The sequence below is a fragment of the Paramormyrops kingsleyae genome, chromosome 21 (genome assembly GCF_048594095.1).
Source record: "Paramormyrops kingsleyae isolate MSU_618 chromosome 21, PKINGS_0.4, whole genome shotgun sequence".
In the NCBI taxonomy this organism is placed as follows: Eukaryota; Metazoa; Chordata; class Actinopteri; order Osteoglossiformes; family Mormyridae; genus Paramormyrops; species Paramormyrops kingsleyae.
This window is the reverse complement of record NC_132817.1, coordinates 5,184,817-5,205,058: the sequence shown is the minus strand read 5'-3', so window position 1 is coordinate 5,205,058 and position 20,242 is coordinate 5,184,817. Positions and strand designations below refer to the sequence as shown.

The window sequence follows — 20,242 nt, the reverse complement described above, 5'->3', positions numbered from 1 at the left end:
CTCTCAAATAACAATCATTTTACAACTAAGAAAGCTTACCATCCTGTGGGTATCAGTCATCTAGGTCTTTACCAAGGAACATTCCTGCAGTTTCCTTTGTATTGCATCTTCACCAACAAGCCCGCATTCTGGCAGAGGAGATTGTCGATCAGTCATGGGAAAGCCAGTGCCTGCAGCTGCCGTTTGAGCCTCGCCATCTGATCCTGCGGTATTCTGTCAATATTCCTGGACACACATCAGTTTACTCTAATCTCCATGTCTGATCAGCTTAAACTTGTGAGATCAGATTTTGAGGCATTTGGCCATGCAAAAATTTAGTGATGTTTGTAAGTATGGGTGGTATGCAATGATAACTCCTGGATAAAGAGTTTTGCTCTTTGACTCCTCTGATGAGCTGGGTGTGCTGTTGTAGTCAGCACTGCCTCCCATGTCAGTTGTCAGCGTAGGAGATGTTTAACAGTGGATAAAAAATCCCCCCTGTGATGGGGAATCTGGTTTCTGTGGAGCTGTTGGAGCTGGGATGCCAAGGACCTTATGACACATGTATGCATGCCTCTCCGAGTGACAAGTGGGTGCTTCTGCCAGCATTCGCTCACATTCCATAGCTGGGTTCCTGGAAAGCTGGGTGAGGAAGACCAGGTTAGTATCAGTTGTCTTGACGTAGGCAGGTTTCCTGTCAACTTCCTGCTTTTCATTAATTAGATCTCCAGCCTTCAGTCAATGATGATGTTGGTGACCACACTTCTGCTTGCTTTCCAAGTACCTTCCCCAGAGCAGTGGGCTAAAATGTTCCTCTACACTCCCCTATAGTTTGGTGCTGTAAACAAAGTTTTCTCCATATTCTACTAAGACTCTTGAAATGTGCCCATGATACTTTTAAAAGCTTAAGTTCTGGACTGCAAACCAGATCTCTGGTTGAAGTGACCAGTGTAAAGTTCATGAAATCCCAGGAGTTTATCCCATTGTTTTATGTTACTATATATCTGTTCGATTGACAGACGTGCCATTTCCACATTTGTGTATAAAGCTTGCATTGCAGACTCAATCCTGTTACCAGTTGCCCATTTAATTGAAGCATTCATATCCATCGTCTTACTTATCACACCTTACAAGGTGTGATAGCAGGATTGGGTGATGCTTACCCAGTGTTACTCAGGGGAAATGTGTACAACTACTCTCCATTTTAGTAATGGAGTCTCCATCATTCCAAACTTTGATGAGGAGAGAGCTGCTCGTAGCACGTCTTATGGTGCTATTGTTTATAGCCCAGCTGACTCCTGAAACTGCAGTAGGATGTCAGATGTTCGAAAACCAGAAGCTTGAAGATCTTGCATCTACCTCTGCGACTACCGGCTTTGCTGAGTGGCTGAGTACCGCTGCTCATTCTAGGGAAAGCTACTCCGTATGGATGCTGGTTGGAGCTCATAGCCTGCCTACCCTCAAATGAAGGTTCCTTCCACGTCTTGAAGATGCATTGTTAATGTACAGAATTCCCCTCAGTCAAGCAGAATTAGGAGAGAACTTTGTGCTGTGGATCATATGCAGGCCACCAGAAGCAGGGTGTGGCGTCTGAAGCAAGTTCCAAGGAAAGAAAGATTAATGGTCAGTATTTTCTTCCTATGTTTAATAAATGCTCTAAAATACCTGGAAATACTGAAACATTACAAGTGTTTTGTTATTGTGTTCAGTCAACATTGTTTTCTTAGCCCAAGGAAACATGACTTAGGGGAACAGACTGACATATTTCCAGAGGCACAATGACTCTTTCTAAATGCCTAACTTGTATTGTTCGACTGTTGAATGCCGTGTCGTGACCGTATGTGATGTCTGAAATGCTACAAGAAGTAACTGGGCCACAGCCAACAGCCTTAAGTGGTTTTAATGATGTTGGTTCCAGCTCCAAAGTGTAAATATGAAGTCTCTGGTTTCCCGCAGGAGGCCGGTATCTGATGCTGGCGTGATGGAGAACACTGCAATAATATAAGTGCTGAGAGAATCTCACTTTCTGCTGAGCTAGTATTAATAACTTTTTTCTTTTTGCCAAAACTTATTGGTAAATCTTTTAGTTATATGAACAAGTCATATAACTAAACAGGACTGGATAAGAAACGGAGGTGTAGGAGGATCATGACTACTCTGGTAAATTGGGGAGGCCCAGCACTGTATAGGAGCCCCCGCTTCCTAACGTCTACCAGGGACGCCCCACTGCCCATGCTTGGGAAAAACGTGTCAACCTATAGGCAGGGGGGCCAAGGAGACATTTTCTCAGGGGGCACAGAATTCCCAGCTACGCCCCCGAAGGTCTGCTCTGGGTTTGGGTGTCTCACGACTACACAGCAAAGGCTTTTTGCTGGAATCCATAGGGCTCAGTATTTTCTGACTCCATGGTCCTTTACCACCCAAACACTGCAAGTGTGCCATTTAACTGTGACCTGGAGGCATTTGGCACGTGCACAGTGCAGAAGATCCGAGACATGGGGAGACCCACCAGGTGGTGGATTTCATGCGAACACTTGCCTCAGTAAGATCTATTGTTTATTTTGGAGCCCAGTCCACCTATAAACGCTTAATGCTTTTCGCTTCATAATTGAGCAAAATTGCGTCTTTAGGAAGAGCATCGCACCACGGTCTCACACGATGGCAGAGCGGTCATATTGGGAATAAGTTAATTTACGGTTTTGGTGGCGGATTTGTTCAAAACTGGACACTAGGCTGTATGGTATTAAAACTCACAGTGAGAGGCATGATATTGTTTTTCTATGGATTCATTTGATGAAGTTTTGAGACTATTTTTAAAGAGTCTGCTTAAGATCAATTTAATAATACGGAGGTAAAAGATTAGACTAAATATCAACTCGTCGTGCTGCTCGCCAATCAAAGACTTAAGCTGTAGGCTATGTTACGGAGTAAACATTAAAAATAACTAGCTTAAACTTTAGGTACGCTATGCATGTTTAACTTTATACCGGTAGAGTCGCTTACAGAATCGACCATTTATCGATAAACTAATACGACCTTGTGAATATAACTTGCGAAAATGTTCCCAGTGTTTCTCAGCTCGTTCTTCCAGTAACATCCCACTTGTGGACAAGCGGCTCCCCGCAAACTTACTTGTGGGCAGAGTCAGATTGCATAACAGAAACGCATAAAAAGCCCTCGGAAAACGCACAGCGCAGAGACCTGCAGGTTAGTCAGCCCCTGATCGCCTGCTTACAGGCAAAGTGAAGTTTGCTGTCATATGAAACGGCTCTTCTGCTACTACAGAGAAATGGAAATGCAGACCAAAGAAATGAAAAAACCAAAATCAAGTACCACTCCTTTATTTTATAACATTAAGGTATGTCCTGTTTATTCCCTGTTGTTATGCATTCATTATATAATAATTCTAATTGTTTCAATTGTGTTTGTTCTATTACCGTTTCATTTCTCTTCACGTGCATATAACAATAACCCCTTTCGAAAATTCTGTTTTGTGGATTTACTGTTTTGTTGATGCTTTAAGTATATTTCTCACATAATCTTTTTCACCGTTCTTGCAATTGTACGTTATTCTACCGTCCACGAGAACGATTCGTTTCGGGCTTGTGCTTAATGAGCGAATCATTTAAGAGCAGAGTAACGGAAGTGATGGATCATAATGTGCCCAATGAATTAAGATGTTCAATTGTATTTATTCACGCTTGTAGTAAAAAAAAATCATTATGGTGGCACCTGTTAATCTTCATTATCTTTTTTAGTTATTTCAGAAACTTGTTGAACCCTAGTAGAAACAGTACATCATTTGCACATAAAATCAAAGTTCAGCGCGTCACATTGCACTGAAATCAAACCGAAGTGTCGTTTTCGTTAGATCGGATAGAGCACTTACACCGAAACCCAGGTGTGTATGCATGGATGCACGCATGAAATTTGTCCTTCGATCCGTGCTGGTGTATCTGCCCTGCCGGTAATACGCGATCGAGGGCACGGTGAGTCCTTCCACCTGGCGTGTAGATGTGGCCGCTTGCCAGTTGGACTCCGGCGTGCTTTTGATCATATCTTATTTAGTAAATATGGAATAAATTATTGCTGCAGCTTGAGTTGTATGAAATTAAAAGTAGGCCATATCTTCAGAGAAATAACCTTTGCATGCCACGCGGGGTCTTACTAGCACCATGAGGAAGGGCTGGCTTTTTGGAGACTATACTTTCTGGCGCTGTATGCACTGGGGACCTGCATGAGTCTCTCTCAGCCCCAGAGAGACTGGACCCCCACCTCTCAAATCTAAGGCAGCGGACTGAAACTTGCATATAAACATAAGCTTCCTGGCGGGGCGTATAGCGTCCTTAAGATACCGATTCCCTAAATTAGTTGCAGGATTAGACGACGTCCCGTCTTTAATGAGAAAATGTTTTTAATATGTACGGAGCTGTGGGAAGAATGTTCTTTGGTGTTAAGATTACCCGTGGGATTTACACTGGCCATTATAAACCCAACGCCATAAATAACGTTTGTACGCTCTCTAGGATGGAGCAGTCAGAAAATTACAGAGGTAATTTTTCTTGATATATTTCGGGCAGTTGTAGTCTGGAATTAGAATAAGAGGTCAACCCTTTTCGAACACCTGCAAAAATAGTGAACAAACTCGCCTGGCTGGTCTCTCATAACACAGTACGATGTCACGTTGATATATGCTGCGTTATTAAGGATATAGCAAGGATGAAACACCAGGCTACGAACTTAATTGATGCTCAGGAGGAAACAGCTGGATGATGTTTCTCTGCCAGGACGGAAGTAATACTCAGCAAAACACTCGGCGCATTTTTTCATCACAAAACTACATCCAGACGAAGTTGCACAAAGCCTTGCCGTCGAATCCTGTTTTATTGGATCTTTCGGAGGGGAAAATGCTTTCTTTGAACTCACAATGGAAAATGTACATCTCTGCCAGTTTTTTTTTCTATGTTTCCATCATTATTTTTTACTTAAAAGCACATTATATCTCTGCAGTGGGTGCCATGAACTGTTATTTATTTTTTAGTTAAAATGGCAACAGGGAAAAAAATGATTAAATAATCAAATTAAAACGGTCTTCTGAGAAAACTTCTGATTTTCATCACATCAATATTCTTAGAATCCATCTCTTCAAATAAAACACGGTTAAAATGTAGCTGTCTTAGCACTTCGCTCTCCCTTCAGTGTTGTCATTGAACTTCTAGAAGCTTCCACTGCCTGTTTTCCTGGGCTTTGCTTACTGCCAGCAGACATACCGCCAGGAGTCTCTTTGACCGGATCTGGAGCCCAGCCGATCTCATTGATCCGAAGCAGCAGTGGTTGCACCTTCCATGTAACCTGCAGTGGGAGGGGGGGGGGGGACTGGAGGTTGCTAAGTCGGTGCCCCCAGAAAAGATGGTGCCCTTGGAGGTTACTTGTTGACTGACGTCTCTGACAAGAGTCAGAAGGTTATTTCAGTACTTGGCCAGAAAGCTACCGATGCCTTAAGATCAGTCGCTTACGTGGCAAAACAACGTTGAACTCCCAGTCACCTCCAGCTGATGAGATGACACAGACATCAACTGTGGTTTAGTGTCAGAGAGCAGCTCTAGCTGTCGGGCCAACTGGAGACTCCGGTCGATGATTATTCATTTGGAGAATTTCTCACTGACGCCAAACTTAGCCAGACTTAAGTTCAGACTGACCCAGCTATATGCAGATTTGACCAGCATGGCCCTGAAACCCATCTGAGGGTGACATTACCCTACTGCTGCCGGTCTTCACCAGGTTCACTGGGTACATTACCTTCCGTTTCCCTGGACTCAGTTGCTGTTGCTAAGTTTGAATAAAGCCAGCGATATCAGTCAAGACTGACACATCAGAACGATGCTGATATCTCGATTTTTGACAAATATCAGCACGTGGAAATATACTGTGCATCCCTCATAACTGCCTGATCTATGTGCATGTGCCATGCGATGGGCTGGCACCCAGCTTTCTGCCCAGAGCAGGACTTTAGGTACCTCCTGACCAGGATAAGGGGTTCGAAGATGGATGTGCACTCCTTGGTCTTCTGACAAGCACATTTCCCACTCTCTGTAGGCCTGTTTTTAAGCACTGTGATGTTTCATAGTGGTTGTTTCGATTTGAAAAGTACAAATGGCCATTAATGTGCAATTAAGGTTACATAAACATTTCATTGTCTTACGTTCAGTAATACAGTGCAGGAGAATAGTTAAGTGTCACACATTCCAAGGCCGAAAGAGATCGCAAGAGAGTTCTGTTTGGATGTCTTTCTTCATCTGAACATGATTAATTCTAGGAAGTATTTTTAACTCGGTGTGCTTGTTTGAAAGCATAACAATCTTAGGACAGGATGGGCTTTAAAGAAGCTGACGCTAGGCCCCCCGCGACGTCGTCAAGGCGACCGGTTATTGTTCTGTCTCTGAAGTTGGATTTTGGGATGCCGATGACTTTAGTGCATCAGCACACAAAGGGGCGTCATGGAAACCCACTTCCCGTTATTATTCTGTCCCAGCAAGACATCAGGCAACAAACAAGGGCTGCTTCAAACCCCCCCCACCCACACACAGAGCCGGCATCCTCGCCACAGATGCTGCCACGGGGTCCCGCTCCGAGCGCCAGACCTGACCTGTCTCCGCTGATCCGTCGGCTGTCGCGGACAGAAGCGCAGAGGCATGTGCTGTGTCCGACGACGGGCTTTATGAGGCCGTCGGGGTGCAGTTGCTTCTCTCAGCTGCAGATAGTGACTCACAAAAATTTGCAAGCGTTTCTTGGTGCAATCGCAGTCTTTAGCGAAGGGGACCTTTAAAGTACAGGGCTTCGTGAATCTCTGCGTCGACCCACAAACTGCTTTTTCTGTTAAGTCCTAAACTGATTGTTGCAAACAATTTTGATTAATTCTGCTTGACACTAAAACTTTCTACAGTCCTCTTTTCCTTTAGCTTCTTTTACACAGGCGAAAATGTTAGTTTCACCCATACAGGCCACATATACATGAGTAAATGCTGTCACATTTTACACGATTTATTTCCCACTGTGAAATACTGTTTATTTTAGTAAACAATTGGACAGATCATATTGGCTTAGCTACCAGCCTCTAACAGATCATAAACTGTACGCTCACAATAGCAAAGTATGTATTAGGTTTTAATGATCTATCCTTTGGTGCCCAGAGGGATACAATTTTAGCAAGAGTGTACATGTGGGCTTTAGTATGCACTGAATGCCAGACGGCTGATTACAGAATTAAACAGAGGGCTTATTCTACTCTACTTGTTTAGTGTGCAGCGGGCATGAAGGGTGGTTTTGGTTAACTGTCTGCATTGTAAATCTGATCCAAATTCCTCCTCGGCCTACTAGACAGCTCACCGAGTCTGGGCCAATCGACCGCCTGCTTGCTTAACGTGCTCTGATGAAGTTGTGCTGCGGTAGGTTGGATGTTGATATGGACTTGGGGGCTGCTGGGAGATTTCCATCCAGGCCTGACTAGGGTTCTGACTGGAGTCGCTTCCTTAAGCGCTCTTCATTCAGACTAGAGACCATGCACTATGGACAGGGCCTGGCCTCATTTAACGCATTCCAGGGTAATTAAGGTACCATAGGGAAAAGGATCTGGGCACCAGTGTCCTACGTAAAGACTCTGCTGTAGTAGCGGCTTTGCCCTGTTTTCAAGTTTAATTAGCAGTAATCAGCAATCCTGAGAAACAAATAGTACCACAATTCAAAATTAGGTTTATTAGAACATAATGTTTACATACAGAAAGCGCGCAGTTCCCCTTGAAGTGATTATGATGTCATAATCATTTGCTCTATCTGAGCGCATTATTTTCATATCTCTATAGTCTCTCTCCATTGCATCTTTATCTCATGGAGCTCAGTTTGCCTGTGGCCTCGTCGGAATGCGATCGCGATCTTAGATCTGGCAGCCTGCGGTCTTTTGAGGAAGGAAACAGAAATTGCTTCAGCACCCCAGTGAGAACCACGTGGACGGAATCCAAAGTTTCTTCCCATCCTATGAGAATGGTTCTTGGCATTTTGAAACAAGTCTGCGGCCACCCTGTGATGTAGTAAAGATGACCTACTGTGGTCGGATGTGGACCAGTTCTTGCTGCAATGGGGAACCCTCCCCATTACAACTGTTTACACTTGAAACAAAAACACAAACTCACAGCCATAATGGATAAATGCCATGTGACATGAAAGCTGTTCTACTCCGTAGTAGGAAAGGGGTGAACTTTATACTACAGTCGATGGAATGTTCCCTGTTTGTTCTGCCATTTCAATGACGTGGCAGATGTTCTAACAGCCAAACCCATTGATAGAAGTTCCTGTGCTGTAACCATAGTTCAAATTTTTTGCTGCACTAGTGAAGTATTGCACAGTAAATGTCTGTTCTCATAAAACAAATCTGAGGAACTGATAGACACAAAGCACCTGCAGTTAAGTAGCAGTATCAGTGAACACCTTGAATTATAGGCTTTTATCAAAGGAGTCAAGATGTACTCAACTGAGAGCTGCTTTGAGTAGTTTATACCTGATTCTGGTGCAGATGTCAGCAGTACTGTGGATTTTCTGTGGCATGGGCCCCTAGTATTAGTTCAGGTCCAGAAAGTAAAAATCCACATCAAGATTTTGTTCCAACCAATCTGATGAATACTCTGTATTAGTGACTTCTTTTACTCAGCTGGTTGATTCAAAGAAAATCTTGGTCTGAATTTATACTTTCTGAACCTGAACTTTCCACCTCTGGCCCTGCCGCAGTTCTTCGTCCTCTGCCATGGCCTCCTACAGCTGACCCAGCTGCTATACAGTGCCTACCTGAAGAGCAGTCTCACCACCATTGAACGTCGCTATGGCTTGAGCAGCTTCTCCTCCGGCATGATCTCCTCCCTTCATGAGGTACGGCGCCCCCTTGTGACTCTGCCCTCCGTGTTACACTTCTCTGATGAGCTGGGCTTTATTAAGCCTTTACCCTGGACTGTTAGCCATGTGAAATGCCTTCTGTGTTTGTGACAAAGTTCTTGCAAAGTTCTAACGGTGACAAGTTAAACGAATGCCATTTGCTCAGAGGTCAGATTTTATAACTTCCTCTTTGATAGCAAGCAGTAGTCTGGGGTGAAGATTTAGGTGTTGTTGATCTTCTTTGCACTCCCTTGCTCTCTGAGCTCAGTCTGACAGGTTGCACCTTCTTTCCCAGGTGGGGAACACGGTGCTGATCATTTTCGTGAGCTACCTGGGAAGCTGGGTCCACCGGCCCCGGTTCATCGGGATGGGCGGCCTGCTCATGGCCCTCAGTGCCTTCCTGATGACTCTGCCTCACTTCCTGTCCGAGCCGTACACGTACTCCGGCTTAGAATGTGAGCACTGCCATACCGTCTGCCTCTGCTTGTAGCTAAATGCTACCGCTATGTCTTGACCTATTAGCCTTTCTTTGGCTTTTGTAGCTAGAACATAACTTTACTCCATACAGTGTCGATAGTCTGATATTACTTATTAACTCGTCTTCGCTCAGCTGGAGAGCCGGTACTATTTGTTTATCTTTGGGCTGGTGTAGAACACATGCATGATAAATAAATTCCATGCTTGCTGTTGTACTGCTGTTGGTGTTGGGTGGTATTTACCGGCTCGTGGGAGTTTTACTTACACAGAATTGCTCTGAAGGCAGAACGAAAAGTTATTGGATCAGAGAGAGAACAAATCAGATTGTAAAGGTGAGTCCAAGGAGATGGCAGGATCAAGACATCTGATTGGTTGGTCCTGCCTCCTCTAGTTGCATGGACCAACCTCCTCTACAATCTGATTGGTTATCTCTCTGGACCAATAATTTTTTTGTTATGCCCTCAGAACATTTTTGTGTAATTATTTTCTGTGACAGAGCAGAGCCCATTTGGTTTGCTGTTTCAGTGTGAATTTAACGGTAAAGATGGATAGTCTGTATTCCTGTATTTTACCTGACCAAGACTGCTGCCATATAGTGTCATTCAGTATACATATTTATTGGAATCATTTGACAGATTACAAGACATTGCCTGGAATTGATTATCATAACACACCAAGTAAAGGTTTTGCTCTTGGGTAGTTAGCAAGGACTGAAGGGGCCATTTTCTTGCTCCGGGTTTTCTAAGCTAGCAAGTTGCATGATCTCGACTTCTGGCTTGGGGAGTGCTTTGCAGAGCCATATTTGTTTCTTTTTTACCCCCCCCTCCCTTACATAAATCAGATAGAGACCTTGAACTCTTCCAGGCTGAATGGAGCCAAGGGGATTATAGTAGATTCTCAGAAGCAGGTTGTTTTGTTTTCAGTCTTTGTCTCCTTTTAGTGGTCGGAATGCCTTGGACGTCTAGAGGGTGGATAGATATTCTGTGGGACCAGAACCTTGGCTTCTTTGTGATCACCGAGACACGTGTGAACTTTGTGGGGCAAAAATAAGCACCCCGTCTAAGCCGCTGTTTGTCTTCATCTTGTGGGTTGTCAAAGTGCTGTTTATGATATCAGGCTACCGTATTGGAGGCTGGTCTTTCTCGTGCTCCGACAGCCGTAAAAACCCGAACGTGCTTTCAAGGTTCAAGGCCGCTGTTTTCCCCCCCTCCGTGTGCAGTAGGTAAGCTGAACATATGTGAACCTGGGCGGAACACCACTGACTCGGAGCCGTGCGATAAGGAGGGGACTCAGCGACTGTCCGATAGCGGGAACCTGCTGCTCATGATGGCCAGTGCTCAGCTCCTCTTCGGTATCGGCTCCGTACCCATCCAGCCGTTCGGCATCTCCTACGTGTACGACTTCGCCGAGCCGGGGAACTCTGACCTGTACATCGGTAATGAGGCGGTCGGCTCCGCCCCCACATCCCGTCCACTGTGGCTGCACGTGTGGCCGATCCATCCTAACCTTCCCGCCACCTGTCTTTCCAGCGATCCTCTTTGCGGTGTCCGTGTTCGGACCCGCCTTCGGATACCTCCTGGGCTCCATGGTGCTGCGGATCTACGTGGACATAGACAGAATGGGACCAGGTGCTGACATTCGTCCATGAGGCCTCTTGGAGGATACATTTATCAAGCAGATGTGTTTATGTTACCTTTCAAGGGCACAGATGGGGTGGGGGGGGGGAGTTTGTTACCTGTGGCAACAGTCTGTGGTTTGGGTCGGCTGTCTTTGTTAAAATGTGAAGCAGTGGACTTTGAATCTTTTGCAGAGGGTGTGTAATTGTTTTTACAGAGAGACATGTACATTCAAGTGACTGAAACAAAGCTTTATTCGCCATTTGTACAAGTATATTAGAATGTGTTCGTTTTCACATATCCCATCATGCAGTCGGTTAAGACAGACACACAGACATACAGAGGTCGGATCAAAGCTTGCAGTCTGAGCACAATGTCAGCCATTCAGCAGAGCAGGCACTCCAAAGCATTTTTCAGGCGGTTAAGGGCCTCACGCAGGGGCCCAACAGAAATGCGACTCTTCTGCCAAGTACAGAATTTGACCCGGTGCCCTTTCCATCGCAGGCACGGAGGCCCACCCTGTCGAGCCAAATACCAATATTTACCTGCAGACTTGGTCCATATCTACCTTATATCCATAGATAAACTGGATCACTGCAGCAAAGGAGCATTTATTCCTGCACCGTGTCACACCCCCCTTCCCCAGGTTCTGACATGAATTTCTCTGCCGCAGCCAAGGACCTGACCCCTGCTGACCCCCGCTGGGTGGGTGCCTGGTGGATGGGCCTCCTCATTTCCTCGGGGGGCCTCTTCCTCACCTCCATCCCTTACTTCTTCTTCCCTAAGGAAATGCAGAGGCAGACTGTAAGTTAACAACCTTTTGAACCTTCATACGCAGGCTGCCCGCTCAGACTTACATAAAAATCTCCTGGAAGATTGGCTAGAATGGAACAGTCATTCTTTATCCACCCCAGTGGGGAAATGATCTTTTCGCCATCTTTCTCTCCATGAGACTCGCAGACACGTACATAGATGAGAGCAAGCTTGGGGGTCACAGTGTAGGGTGTAGGGTCTGATGAGTTGAGGGTTAAGGGCTCTGCTCAGAGGCCCAAAGATGGCATCAGTCTGCCAGCCCCAGGATCTGAACCAACAACCTTCCGATCACAGGCCTAACCCACAGAACCACACACTGCCCCCCATCCACCTACAACAAAAAGCACATGTTTTCAGGCATATCCAGACATGGCAAGTTACGCAGCTCAGAAGCACCCTCGGTGTTGCCTAACAGAATGTTCTGTCATACTGGGAGTTGTTATGAGCTAATTCCTCATAACAGAGAACAGAATCTGCAGGATGACAGTGAGAATGATGAATGAAGGGGGGGCTACCTTGGGTTAAGTAACTTTCACTGCATAGTGCTGTTTGATGAGCAAATAATACAAAGACGTAAAAACAGACCCGGAGTCCAGAGTCCAGTTTTGCGCTTTCCAACTAATCGCTGGAGGTTTTCAGTGTTTACGGCCGGTTAACACATTACAATGGGCCTGTCCGTAAAAATCATATCAAAGCAAATGAACTGCCGGATAACAGCCAAGGAACTCTACATGGACACCGCCTGGAAAGAAAATAAATATTTTTGAAAAAAAGTGTTTCCCCACGCATTTTCTTGCAGGAACGTTCCTGGAAATCTCACTTCTTTTTTTGTTCTGTTGTTTGTTAGGCAGCTGGGCCCAAGAGCAGAGATTTGAAAGTGGCCCAAAAGATGCCGGAAGACTCGCTGATTGACTTTCTTAAGAGTAAGCTCTCCTTGATGTGAAGATTTGCACGTGCTGCGCTTCGACGTGCTTAACGATGGTTTTGCTTAATTAAGCAGATGAGCCCCAGAGCCCTGACCGGCATCTGACCCCGCCTTGTTCCCCTCCTGTCCCCAGTGTTCCCCCGGGTCTTCGTGCGCTTGCTCCTCAGTCCGTTCTTCCTGCCACTGGTCCTGGCCCAGTGCTGCTTCTCCTCAGTGATCGCCGGCCTCTCCACCTTCCTCAGCAAGTTCCTCGAACTTCAGTACAGCACCACCGCCGCCTACGGCAACCTTCTCATCGGCAAGTAGCGGGTGTGGTTTACAGATTCAGGGCTCACTCTCTGGCTTGTCTGTCCAGCGTGTTGACACCAGAGGTGGAGATATCAAGTCCAGAGAGTACAAATCCAGACCAAGATTTTGTTTCAGCCATCCAGTTGAGTATAAAGAGTCACAGTCACAGAGTAACTCAGCTGGTTGGTTGATACAAAATCTTATACCATCTGTCTGGATTTGTATTCGCTGGACCTGAAATCTCCACCTCTGGGTGACACTGTACTCGAGCTGCACTCCAGAATATTCTGTAAAATTAGCCTTTCTCTGCTCTGTGAGTGGCTTAGTCCTTCGAATTCTCCCTCACTGAGGATCGCCCCCCCACCTAAAGATCGCCATCTCCCCATACCTGCTAACACAGGGGCCATCAACCTTCCGGCTGCGGCTCTGGGGATGCTGCTGGGGGGCATCGTCATGAAGTGGAAGCAGCTCTCCATGAAGGCCGTGCCCTGCTTCTCCAGCGTCGTGCTCCTCCTCTCCATCTTCCTGTGTCTGCCTCTTTTCTTCATGGGCTGCTCCACCCAGGATATCGCCGGGGTCAACGTCGATTACGGACATCAGGCGGATCGGCGGGGCGATAACGGGTCAGTTGGCCTGGGCAGGGGTGTCCATGCTTAGCACATGTGTGTTGGGGGGGGGGGGGATAGCAGGAAGGTCACCCGTTCTAACTGAAACGGCACCTTGCCGCTTCAAGACTTGACTCAAACCTTAAAGATGACAAAAAATTTGCAAAAGGTTAGTGAATCGTATGAAATCCATCGGAAACCAGCTCATTTCCACAGGCCGGGATGTGTGGTCTTGGTATGTAACATAGGACAGCAACATCAGCTCCTACGGAGGTCTACACAGACAGAGGAGCAGGACACGTTTTCAGCGTGCTCATGTTCAGAAAGTGATGGCTTCTTTTCACGTGCTGGATGGTGACAGAGCTCGTCCTGTGACAGTAGGAGTTTGACAGGTAGTGGCTGGGCTTCCGCGTGACATCTCTGAATGACAAGACGCAGACCTAAGCGATGGCACGATGCTCAGTTCCGTTATGAAATGATGGATCCCAGCCGTGTCCAGCGCCGGGTCTGTCCCCGGCTCGTACTGACGTGGCGTGTTTTTACATGACGTGTTTCAGGGCTTGTGACACATCATCTGTAGCCTAGGGGAGCGTCGGGTCTTTTCAAGAAAATAGATGATTCAAGATTCGAAAGTTCTATTCTAATTAAGACTATGTTGCTGACTTCTGAAGCCGAAGCAATAAATGAAATTAATAATATGTAAAAGGGCTAATCAATACACAGAAGTAAACTCTATATAAAAGTAAATGTATGTCAAGGTATTAAAGAAATTGATTATAAAGAAACAGACTGCATTACAATAACATGACAATGTGCGGGAGTGACAAGTGACAATTGTCACAGGTTATTGCACACATGTTAGCATGGTGGCTATACATGGCACGTCTTCTGAGCCAGCGTGATCAGAGTTGAATACAGGAGGTAGCAATCCCTGGTTCAGCTGGTCCCAGAAGCTGCCCCCTCCCCCCTACTGATAAGACCCCCCTGGGGGGCCTGCGATCATGTCGTCACGTTTCCGCTAAGCTTTTGGTCACACCATGCAGAATGCTACTAGAAAAAAAAATGTTTATAAGATCTTGCGGATCTGTTCCCCTCTTGAGGACAGACGGTAGTTTTTAGGGGCGTTTTCCCTGTTTTGTCCGGCGCTGGTTCTTTTTTGAGCTACCAGCGGGAACACAGACAATGCCACAGGCTTTCTGAAATGAAAGCAGAGCTGAATTTTCCTTCTCCTCTAAATAGATCTCGTCCATTTTGCATCTCGAACTGCTCCTGCCTGGACACCGCTTTCAACCCCGTGTGTGGCTCAGACAGCAGGGAATATGTCTCCCCCTGTCACGCCGGCTGCACTACCTACTCCTTGGACCCTGACAATCCCCGCAAGGCCCAGGTGAAGGACCGCCGCAGCATGCCGCCGCTGACTGATCGAAGGCGGGGGAGATTTACCGCCCGTAAATCGCAGGCTGCTTCACCAGACGTTCAGAATGAGGTTGCTTCACTGACCCGTTGTAACCCAGGGAACTTTGTTCCCAATCAAAACAAGGTTGCTTCATCGACCAGGCAGAGCCAAAGGGTTTAACTGACTGATAAGACTAATTGCTTTACTCACTACCCAAAGCCAGGCAGCTTCACTGGCAAATGAAAGCCTCATTAATTCTTCGTGACCTCAGAAAATCATACCTCTCATTAGACCTGAGGAATTATTTATGACTTAAAAAGCATACACTCCAGAATTCATACTGTGCACTTTTACATACTGTGTAAGTTTTAAATTAATGCATTGTAATTAATACGGTAACTAACAAAGGATTGTTAGTTCTGATCTGCCACTGGTAAGATTTTCCCTCGGAACAAAACGTACCAGGACTAATTTGGCTCTGTCGGGTTTAATTAGCTGTTCAAACCAAACACCGGGTGAATTATCATGCTATTTTAGATGCGATCTGTAATCAGTACCCCTGCCTGAATGCCATTTTTAAGAAATTCTTTAAAAGTCTAAATCTAAATGTCTCCTCTTCTTTGTCTAGGCTTACAGTGGCTGCCTTTGTATCCAAGATGGAGATGAAGTTGGCAGTGTCCGGCCGGGTTCCTGTACCAACAGCTGCCCACATTACCTCCTGCCAGTCATGTTCCTCATCTCCCTGGCTGGCTTCATCGCCAGTCTTTCCCACAACCCTGTCTACATGTTGGTGCTCCGGTAAAGTCACGCCCTCCCACGTCCGGCGAAGCATTAAAGGGATTTATAATGAAGCTCCAGCGTGCTGCTGCTCTGCTCTCTGTTCGTTATCCTCTTACATAACTACTACTACTACTACTAACTACTACTTCTACTCATTCACTAAATTCATAGCTCTCTACCATCGGCCAGCTCATTGATCCCTACTTAATAACTTTTACCATGATGGATCATAGATTAGTTCGCCTATAAAGATGCTTCATTCCCTGCACTGTGACAAGGATTTGCATCTTCTTAAATTTTAGGACTGCACCCGAAGAAGAAAAGTCTTTCACAATAGGAGTGCAGTTTTTGATCATGAGAGTCCTCGGTGAGTTGCAACTGATGAGGATTTCGAAACTGCATTCGCTTTTATTGAGTTTTTATTAAGCTAACAACTGGAATTGACTGACAGATGGTATAATCTCTGCTTGCCTTCGGTAGATTCTGACTTTTCACTTTTCAGAATAGGCTGACGAGTTCATGAGAACTTCTAATGAGAAAACCAGCGCTGAATGGAAATTTGTGTTACGTCTCCCCCTAGTGTTGATAAGCTCATTTCGGCTCCATTAAAGATGCAGAAATGAATGACCAAGTAGAATATGAACGAATGGTAAATGCAGACCAAACCCACAAAGAAATAGCAACTGGAGATATCGGCTTGTCAGGAACTATGTTCACTCTGGTGTCCTAATTAAGACAGAGGTCCAGTTTACGGTTATTTCTGATTTGCAATCTAATCGTTGCAAGCTGAAAGTCCCACTGTACAGTCTCCCCAGAAAGCCTTGGAAATGATGCTTAATTTTTTTAATAAATGCCCAACTCTTTTTGAGTACTGAAATTACACAACTGCCTGAGTCTCCGTAGACAAAGACATTGCCAAAGCAAACCAATGAGTAGGAGATCTCATCATGAATCGTTCTCCTCCTGTTTCCAGCCTGGTTGCCAGCCCCGGCCATATTTGGGATGGTTATTGACTCCTCCTGTATTTGGTGGAAGCACACGTGTGGCACAAAGCTGGGCTCCTGTGGTTACTATGACAACAACCTCCTTAGAAACAGGTAGGACTACTGCCGCTCTGCTCCTGTGACGATGCGTCCTGGGAAAGAGGTCACCTCAGAATCGAACGCCATGGAGTGAAGTATGAAGTGGGGAGATGAAATTCATTCCTATTTGTGCTCTTGCAGGTACCTGGGCCTCCAGGTGGCTTTGAAGGCCATGGGAATCTTCTTCCTGGGCATCGTGAGCTGGAAGATATGGCATGCCAAGGACGACAGCTTGGAGAAGAATCCAGAAGATCTTTTATGATTCGGGCCCAGTTCTTCCATAAGGACCTTAGGTTTGTTCTGCAGGTCCGTGGCTGTTGCGGGTCACGGCGCACTTCACCTTCCAAAGCCTGTCCTTCCAGGAGGAGAAGGACAACACTTAGCTCAGTTGGACTTTATTGAAACACGGACACATGCATCCTAAACGCCAAATGCAAACATGCCATGTGGAGCAAACCCTCACCATACTTAAGGTGGCTCATGTATGATCTGCTGCTCGATTTATAAATTTTGACACTCAAGGTGCACCAACACCGAGGCCAACATACCTGATGTCCAGAAGGCAGCCTGTTTGGCCATTTTATTGCTCTTCTCCTGCCTCATTGGATTTCTTGTGGTAAGAAACGTGTTGCTGTTTAGAAACGCTTTTACTATTCACGGAGTACCTAAGTGCCTTTCACGTACAAACTATTTTCAGGCTCACTTTCACTTTAGAAGGCAATATCTGGATGTCACAATATAAATGAACTCCATCACATGCCAATATACCACGTCTGTAGCAGACTACATAGCTGTATGTGTATATAGTGTACATAATATTTCAGGAAGCTATACCGTTCTGTATTTATGCATTGTGTTTCTGAAAGCTATTTTTATCCACTGTGTTGTCTTTAAACCTGTACCTCAGCATATTACACGTGTATTGGATAAAAGAAGGATCACGAAAGGAGAATTCAGTGTATTTATTGCAAAGACTGATCCTACTGCATATGCCCATATTGGAAGAATCCTTAATGTTTATCTCTAGGCCCTGCGGTTCACATCAGTGTTCAGCTGTGAGTTGCATACAGTCCTCATAATGCAATGCATCTCTCCCATTCAGTGATTTTGGGGGCCCTTACCCCCCCCCAAATTTAGTGACTAGAAGCCCCAAACCTGAGGGTCCCACACAAATGCTCGTGGGAGTTTTACTTACACAAAAATGTTCTGAGGGCAGAACAAGAATATGATTGGTTCAGAGAGCTAACCAATCAGCCCATAGAGGAGGTGGGTCCAAGCAACTAGAGGAAGCTGGAACAAGATATCTGATTGGCTGGTCCCACCTCTAGTTGCTTGGACCCACCTCCTCTACAATCTGGTTCTCTCTCTTAACCAATCATCTTTCCTTATGCCCTCAGATCACTTTTGTGAGTAAAAGTCCCATTAGCCACACAAATGTGTGGTTTGAGTGGTAACTAACACCAATTGTGCTCCCTTTGACAGGAGGTTGACACCATGTTAGTCCACCATTCACAAAAAATGGAACAGGGCATCAAGGAAGTGAACGATCAGCCGTCGGCTGCTTTCTGGGAGTCAGAGAACTTGTCTTGCAAAGGCAAAATTGAAAAATATCAATATGTGGAAAATTTGAGGGGGCAGCGATAAAAAGCTTCAGAATTTTTTTAAGAAGAGGTGCTTTTCATATTAAAATTAAATTTCTATAACCTAGATGCAGCATGCATTTTGCTAGTGTCTTATCATGAAGCAAATCCGTGTTATAATCAAGCTTTGTACTTAAATATAAAGAAAGTATTTATAAAACCAAAAGATTTTTTTAACCATGTCACCCGTGAAAACCAGACAAACGCTGTGCACAGATACACTCACTGCTTGTGCTGTATATTTCCATTTTTGTATTACCTTCAAAACGACTATTTTTGTACAGTGTTCGGGTTTTTAGTGTAAAAAAAATCATACGTGGGAACTACCTTCAAAGGATTTACACAAGAGCCCAGATTTCTGTCTTGCTGAGCACGAGGAAGCAGAAATGAAGCTATGACACGCAGCACCATCTTAAAAAAACAATATACCTTTCTCACTTTTAAAATTCAAGTAAAAATAACATTAACCTGGGGGAATGTAAACGGAAGCATATTCTTAAAAACTGCATCGCATGTAAAATTATTCACTTGCAGCAAAGTCGCAGACATTTTGGCAAGCGATACATATACCCTTAATTATATCTTAAGGTTAATTAGTGTACGCTGAAGACAGCCAGCCGTATAGATGACGTCACCCATACGGGCGGCGGACGGGAGGGAGAGGTCGCGCATGCGCAGAGTGGCGACCCGGAGCTGGCAGGCGAAGCGGTGCAGCGCTCCCGTCGCTCGGCCGATAGAAGCGCATCTCCACAGCGGATCTCCGCACATCCCAGCGAAACCCACACTGATCATCCCTGTCCCAGAAATTAAAATCCCAAAATGTCTGTGGGTAATGACTTCGGGAACCCATTAAGAAAATTCAAACTGGTTTTTCTGGGCGAGCAAAGCGGTAAGCCGTCTTTCGTTATTATTAACCCTGCTTAATTTTCCTTAGATAAATCTGAAAACTGGCATACACCTGCTACGTGTAATTAAATGTGTTGACAGTTGTGTGGACGCAGATAATTTAATGGAAAGGTATTTTTAAAACATCATTGTATCAAGACATACAATTGTATAAGTTTATTTATATCACTTTATTGCACGTTTTGGAATTTGATTAGTCATGAGGCAAAGCGTAAAAATAATCGTTTTTTTTTTTTGTAAACCGCAAGTTTACTGTGGGAGAGCATTTGTTAGAACGACTTATTCTGAAATGCCTTTCAGGTTAGGGAAAATACCAATATTTGCAATACGACTTTTAAAACGTGTTTTTGCCCCACTGATGACAACATAGTTAGGTCTGATTGTGTGTTTTTGCGCAGTCCTTATATAGACAGGCTTAATTGTTTATTCTGGATAAAACTGCCGCACTTCAGTATCTCATTGATACGTGCAGTCCTGCTTTGAAACGTGTTTTGCGATGTTTTTTTATTCCGCAAGAACGGGCTATAGAATATATGACTGGCAAATAAATAAATAAATGGCGGTGAGTGAGACACACCCAGGTTACCACTGTCTGGAATAACTTGTTATAGCCGCAGTCTTCCTCGCAGGGCGCTAAGTTTGTGCGCTGACAAATGTGATGCCTCTAGCCGATAGATACATAACGTTGATTAACCCACCGGCATTTTCTAAATCCTCCCTTGTCGGCCTCTATATGCATGTATTTAAACCCCTGCCCTCGCCTTCGCCCCCCGCCCCCCCGCAAAGATCAGTTTTGTTTCCCTTCCTCACTAGGTT

At 45.2% G+C, this 20,242-nt stretch overlaps 2 protein-coding genes across 3 annotated transcripts in view; both read left to right on the top strand.

The window, feature by feature from the left end:
- Window positions 1–1,185: 1,185 nt before the first annotated feature.
- On the top strand, window positions 1,186–17,826 carry LOC111849425 (solute carrier organic anion transporter family member 2A1). 2 transcript variants are annotated; one of them, XM_023822275.2, is made up of 14 exons: window positions 1,186–1,602; window positions 8,758–8,895; window positions 9,194–9,353; window positions 10,595–10,810; window positions 10,905–11,003; window positions 11,665–11,795; window positions 12,652–12,727; window positions 12,863–13,027; window positions 13,418–13,640; window positions 14,862–15,009; window positions 15,647–15,816; window positions 16,101–16,165; window positions 16,772–16,895; window positions 17,022–17,826. In XM_023822275.2, the coding sequence occupies exons 1-14, from the start codon at window positions 1,540–1,542 to the stop codon at window positions 17,140–17,142; spliced, it is 1,899 nt and encodes a 632-aa protein (XP_023678043.1). In that variant the 5' UTR covers window positions 1,186–1,539; the 3' UTR covers window positions 17,143–17,826. The 2 variants fall into 2 exon arrangements, with proteins under 2 accessions (XP_023678043.1, XP_023678042.1); XM_023822274.2 differs by lacking the exon at window positions 1,186–1,602 and adding an exon at window positions 1,627–3,337.
- Window positions 17,827–19,195: 1,369 nt separating this feature from the next.
- The window catches only part of rab6bb (RAB6B, member RAS oncogene family b), a 47,256-nt gene continuing 46,209 nt past the window's right edge, over window positions 19,196–20,242 (top strand). The window contains exon 1 of the mRNA XM_023822246.2: window positions 19,196–19,409. Within this exon, the coding sequence (XP_023678014.1) occupies window positions 19,340–19,409 (70 nt within the window). The 5' untranslated portion in view covers window positions 19,196–19,339. The remainder of the gene's footprint in view (window positions 19,410–20,242) is intronic.

Bases quoted from the DNA above. Each gene is read 5' to 3' on its own strand.
- LOC111849425 (XM_023822274.2), top strand. From the start codon at position 3,239: ATGAAACGGCTCTTCTGCTACTACAGAGAAATGGAAATGCAGACCAAA. The intron at 3,338-8,757 runs GTATGTCCTGTT...GCCCTGCCGCAG, and splicing joins CTTTATTTTATAACATTAAG to TTCTTCGTCCTCTGCCATGG. The intron at 15,010-15,646 runs GTGAAGGACCGC...TTCTTTGTCTAG, and splicing joins ACAATCCCCGCAAGGCCCAG to GCTTACAGTGGCTGCCTTTG.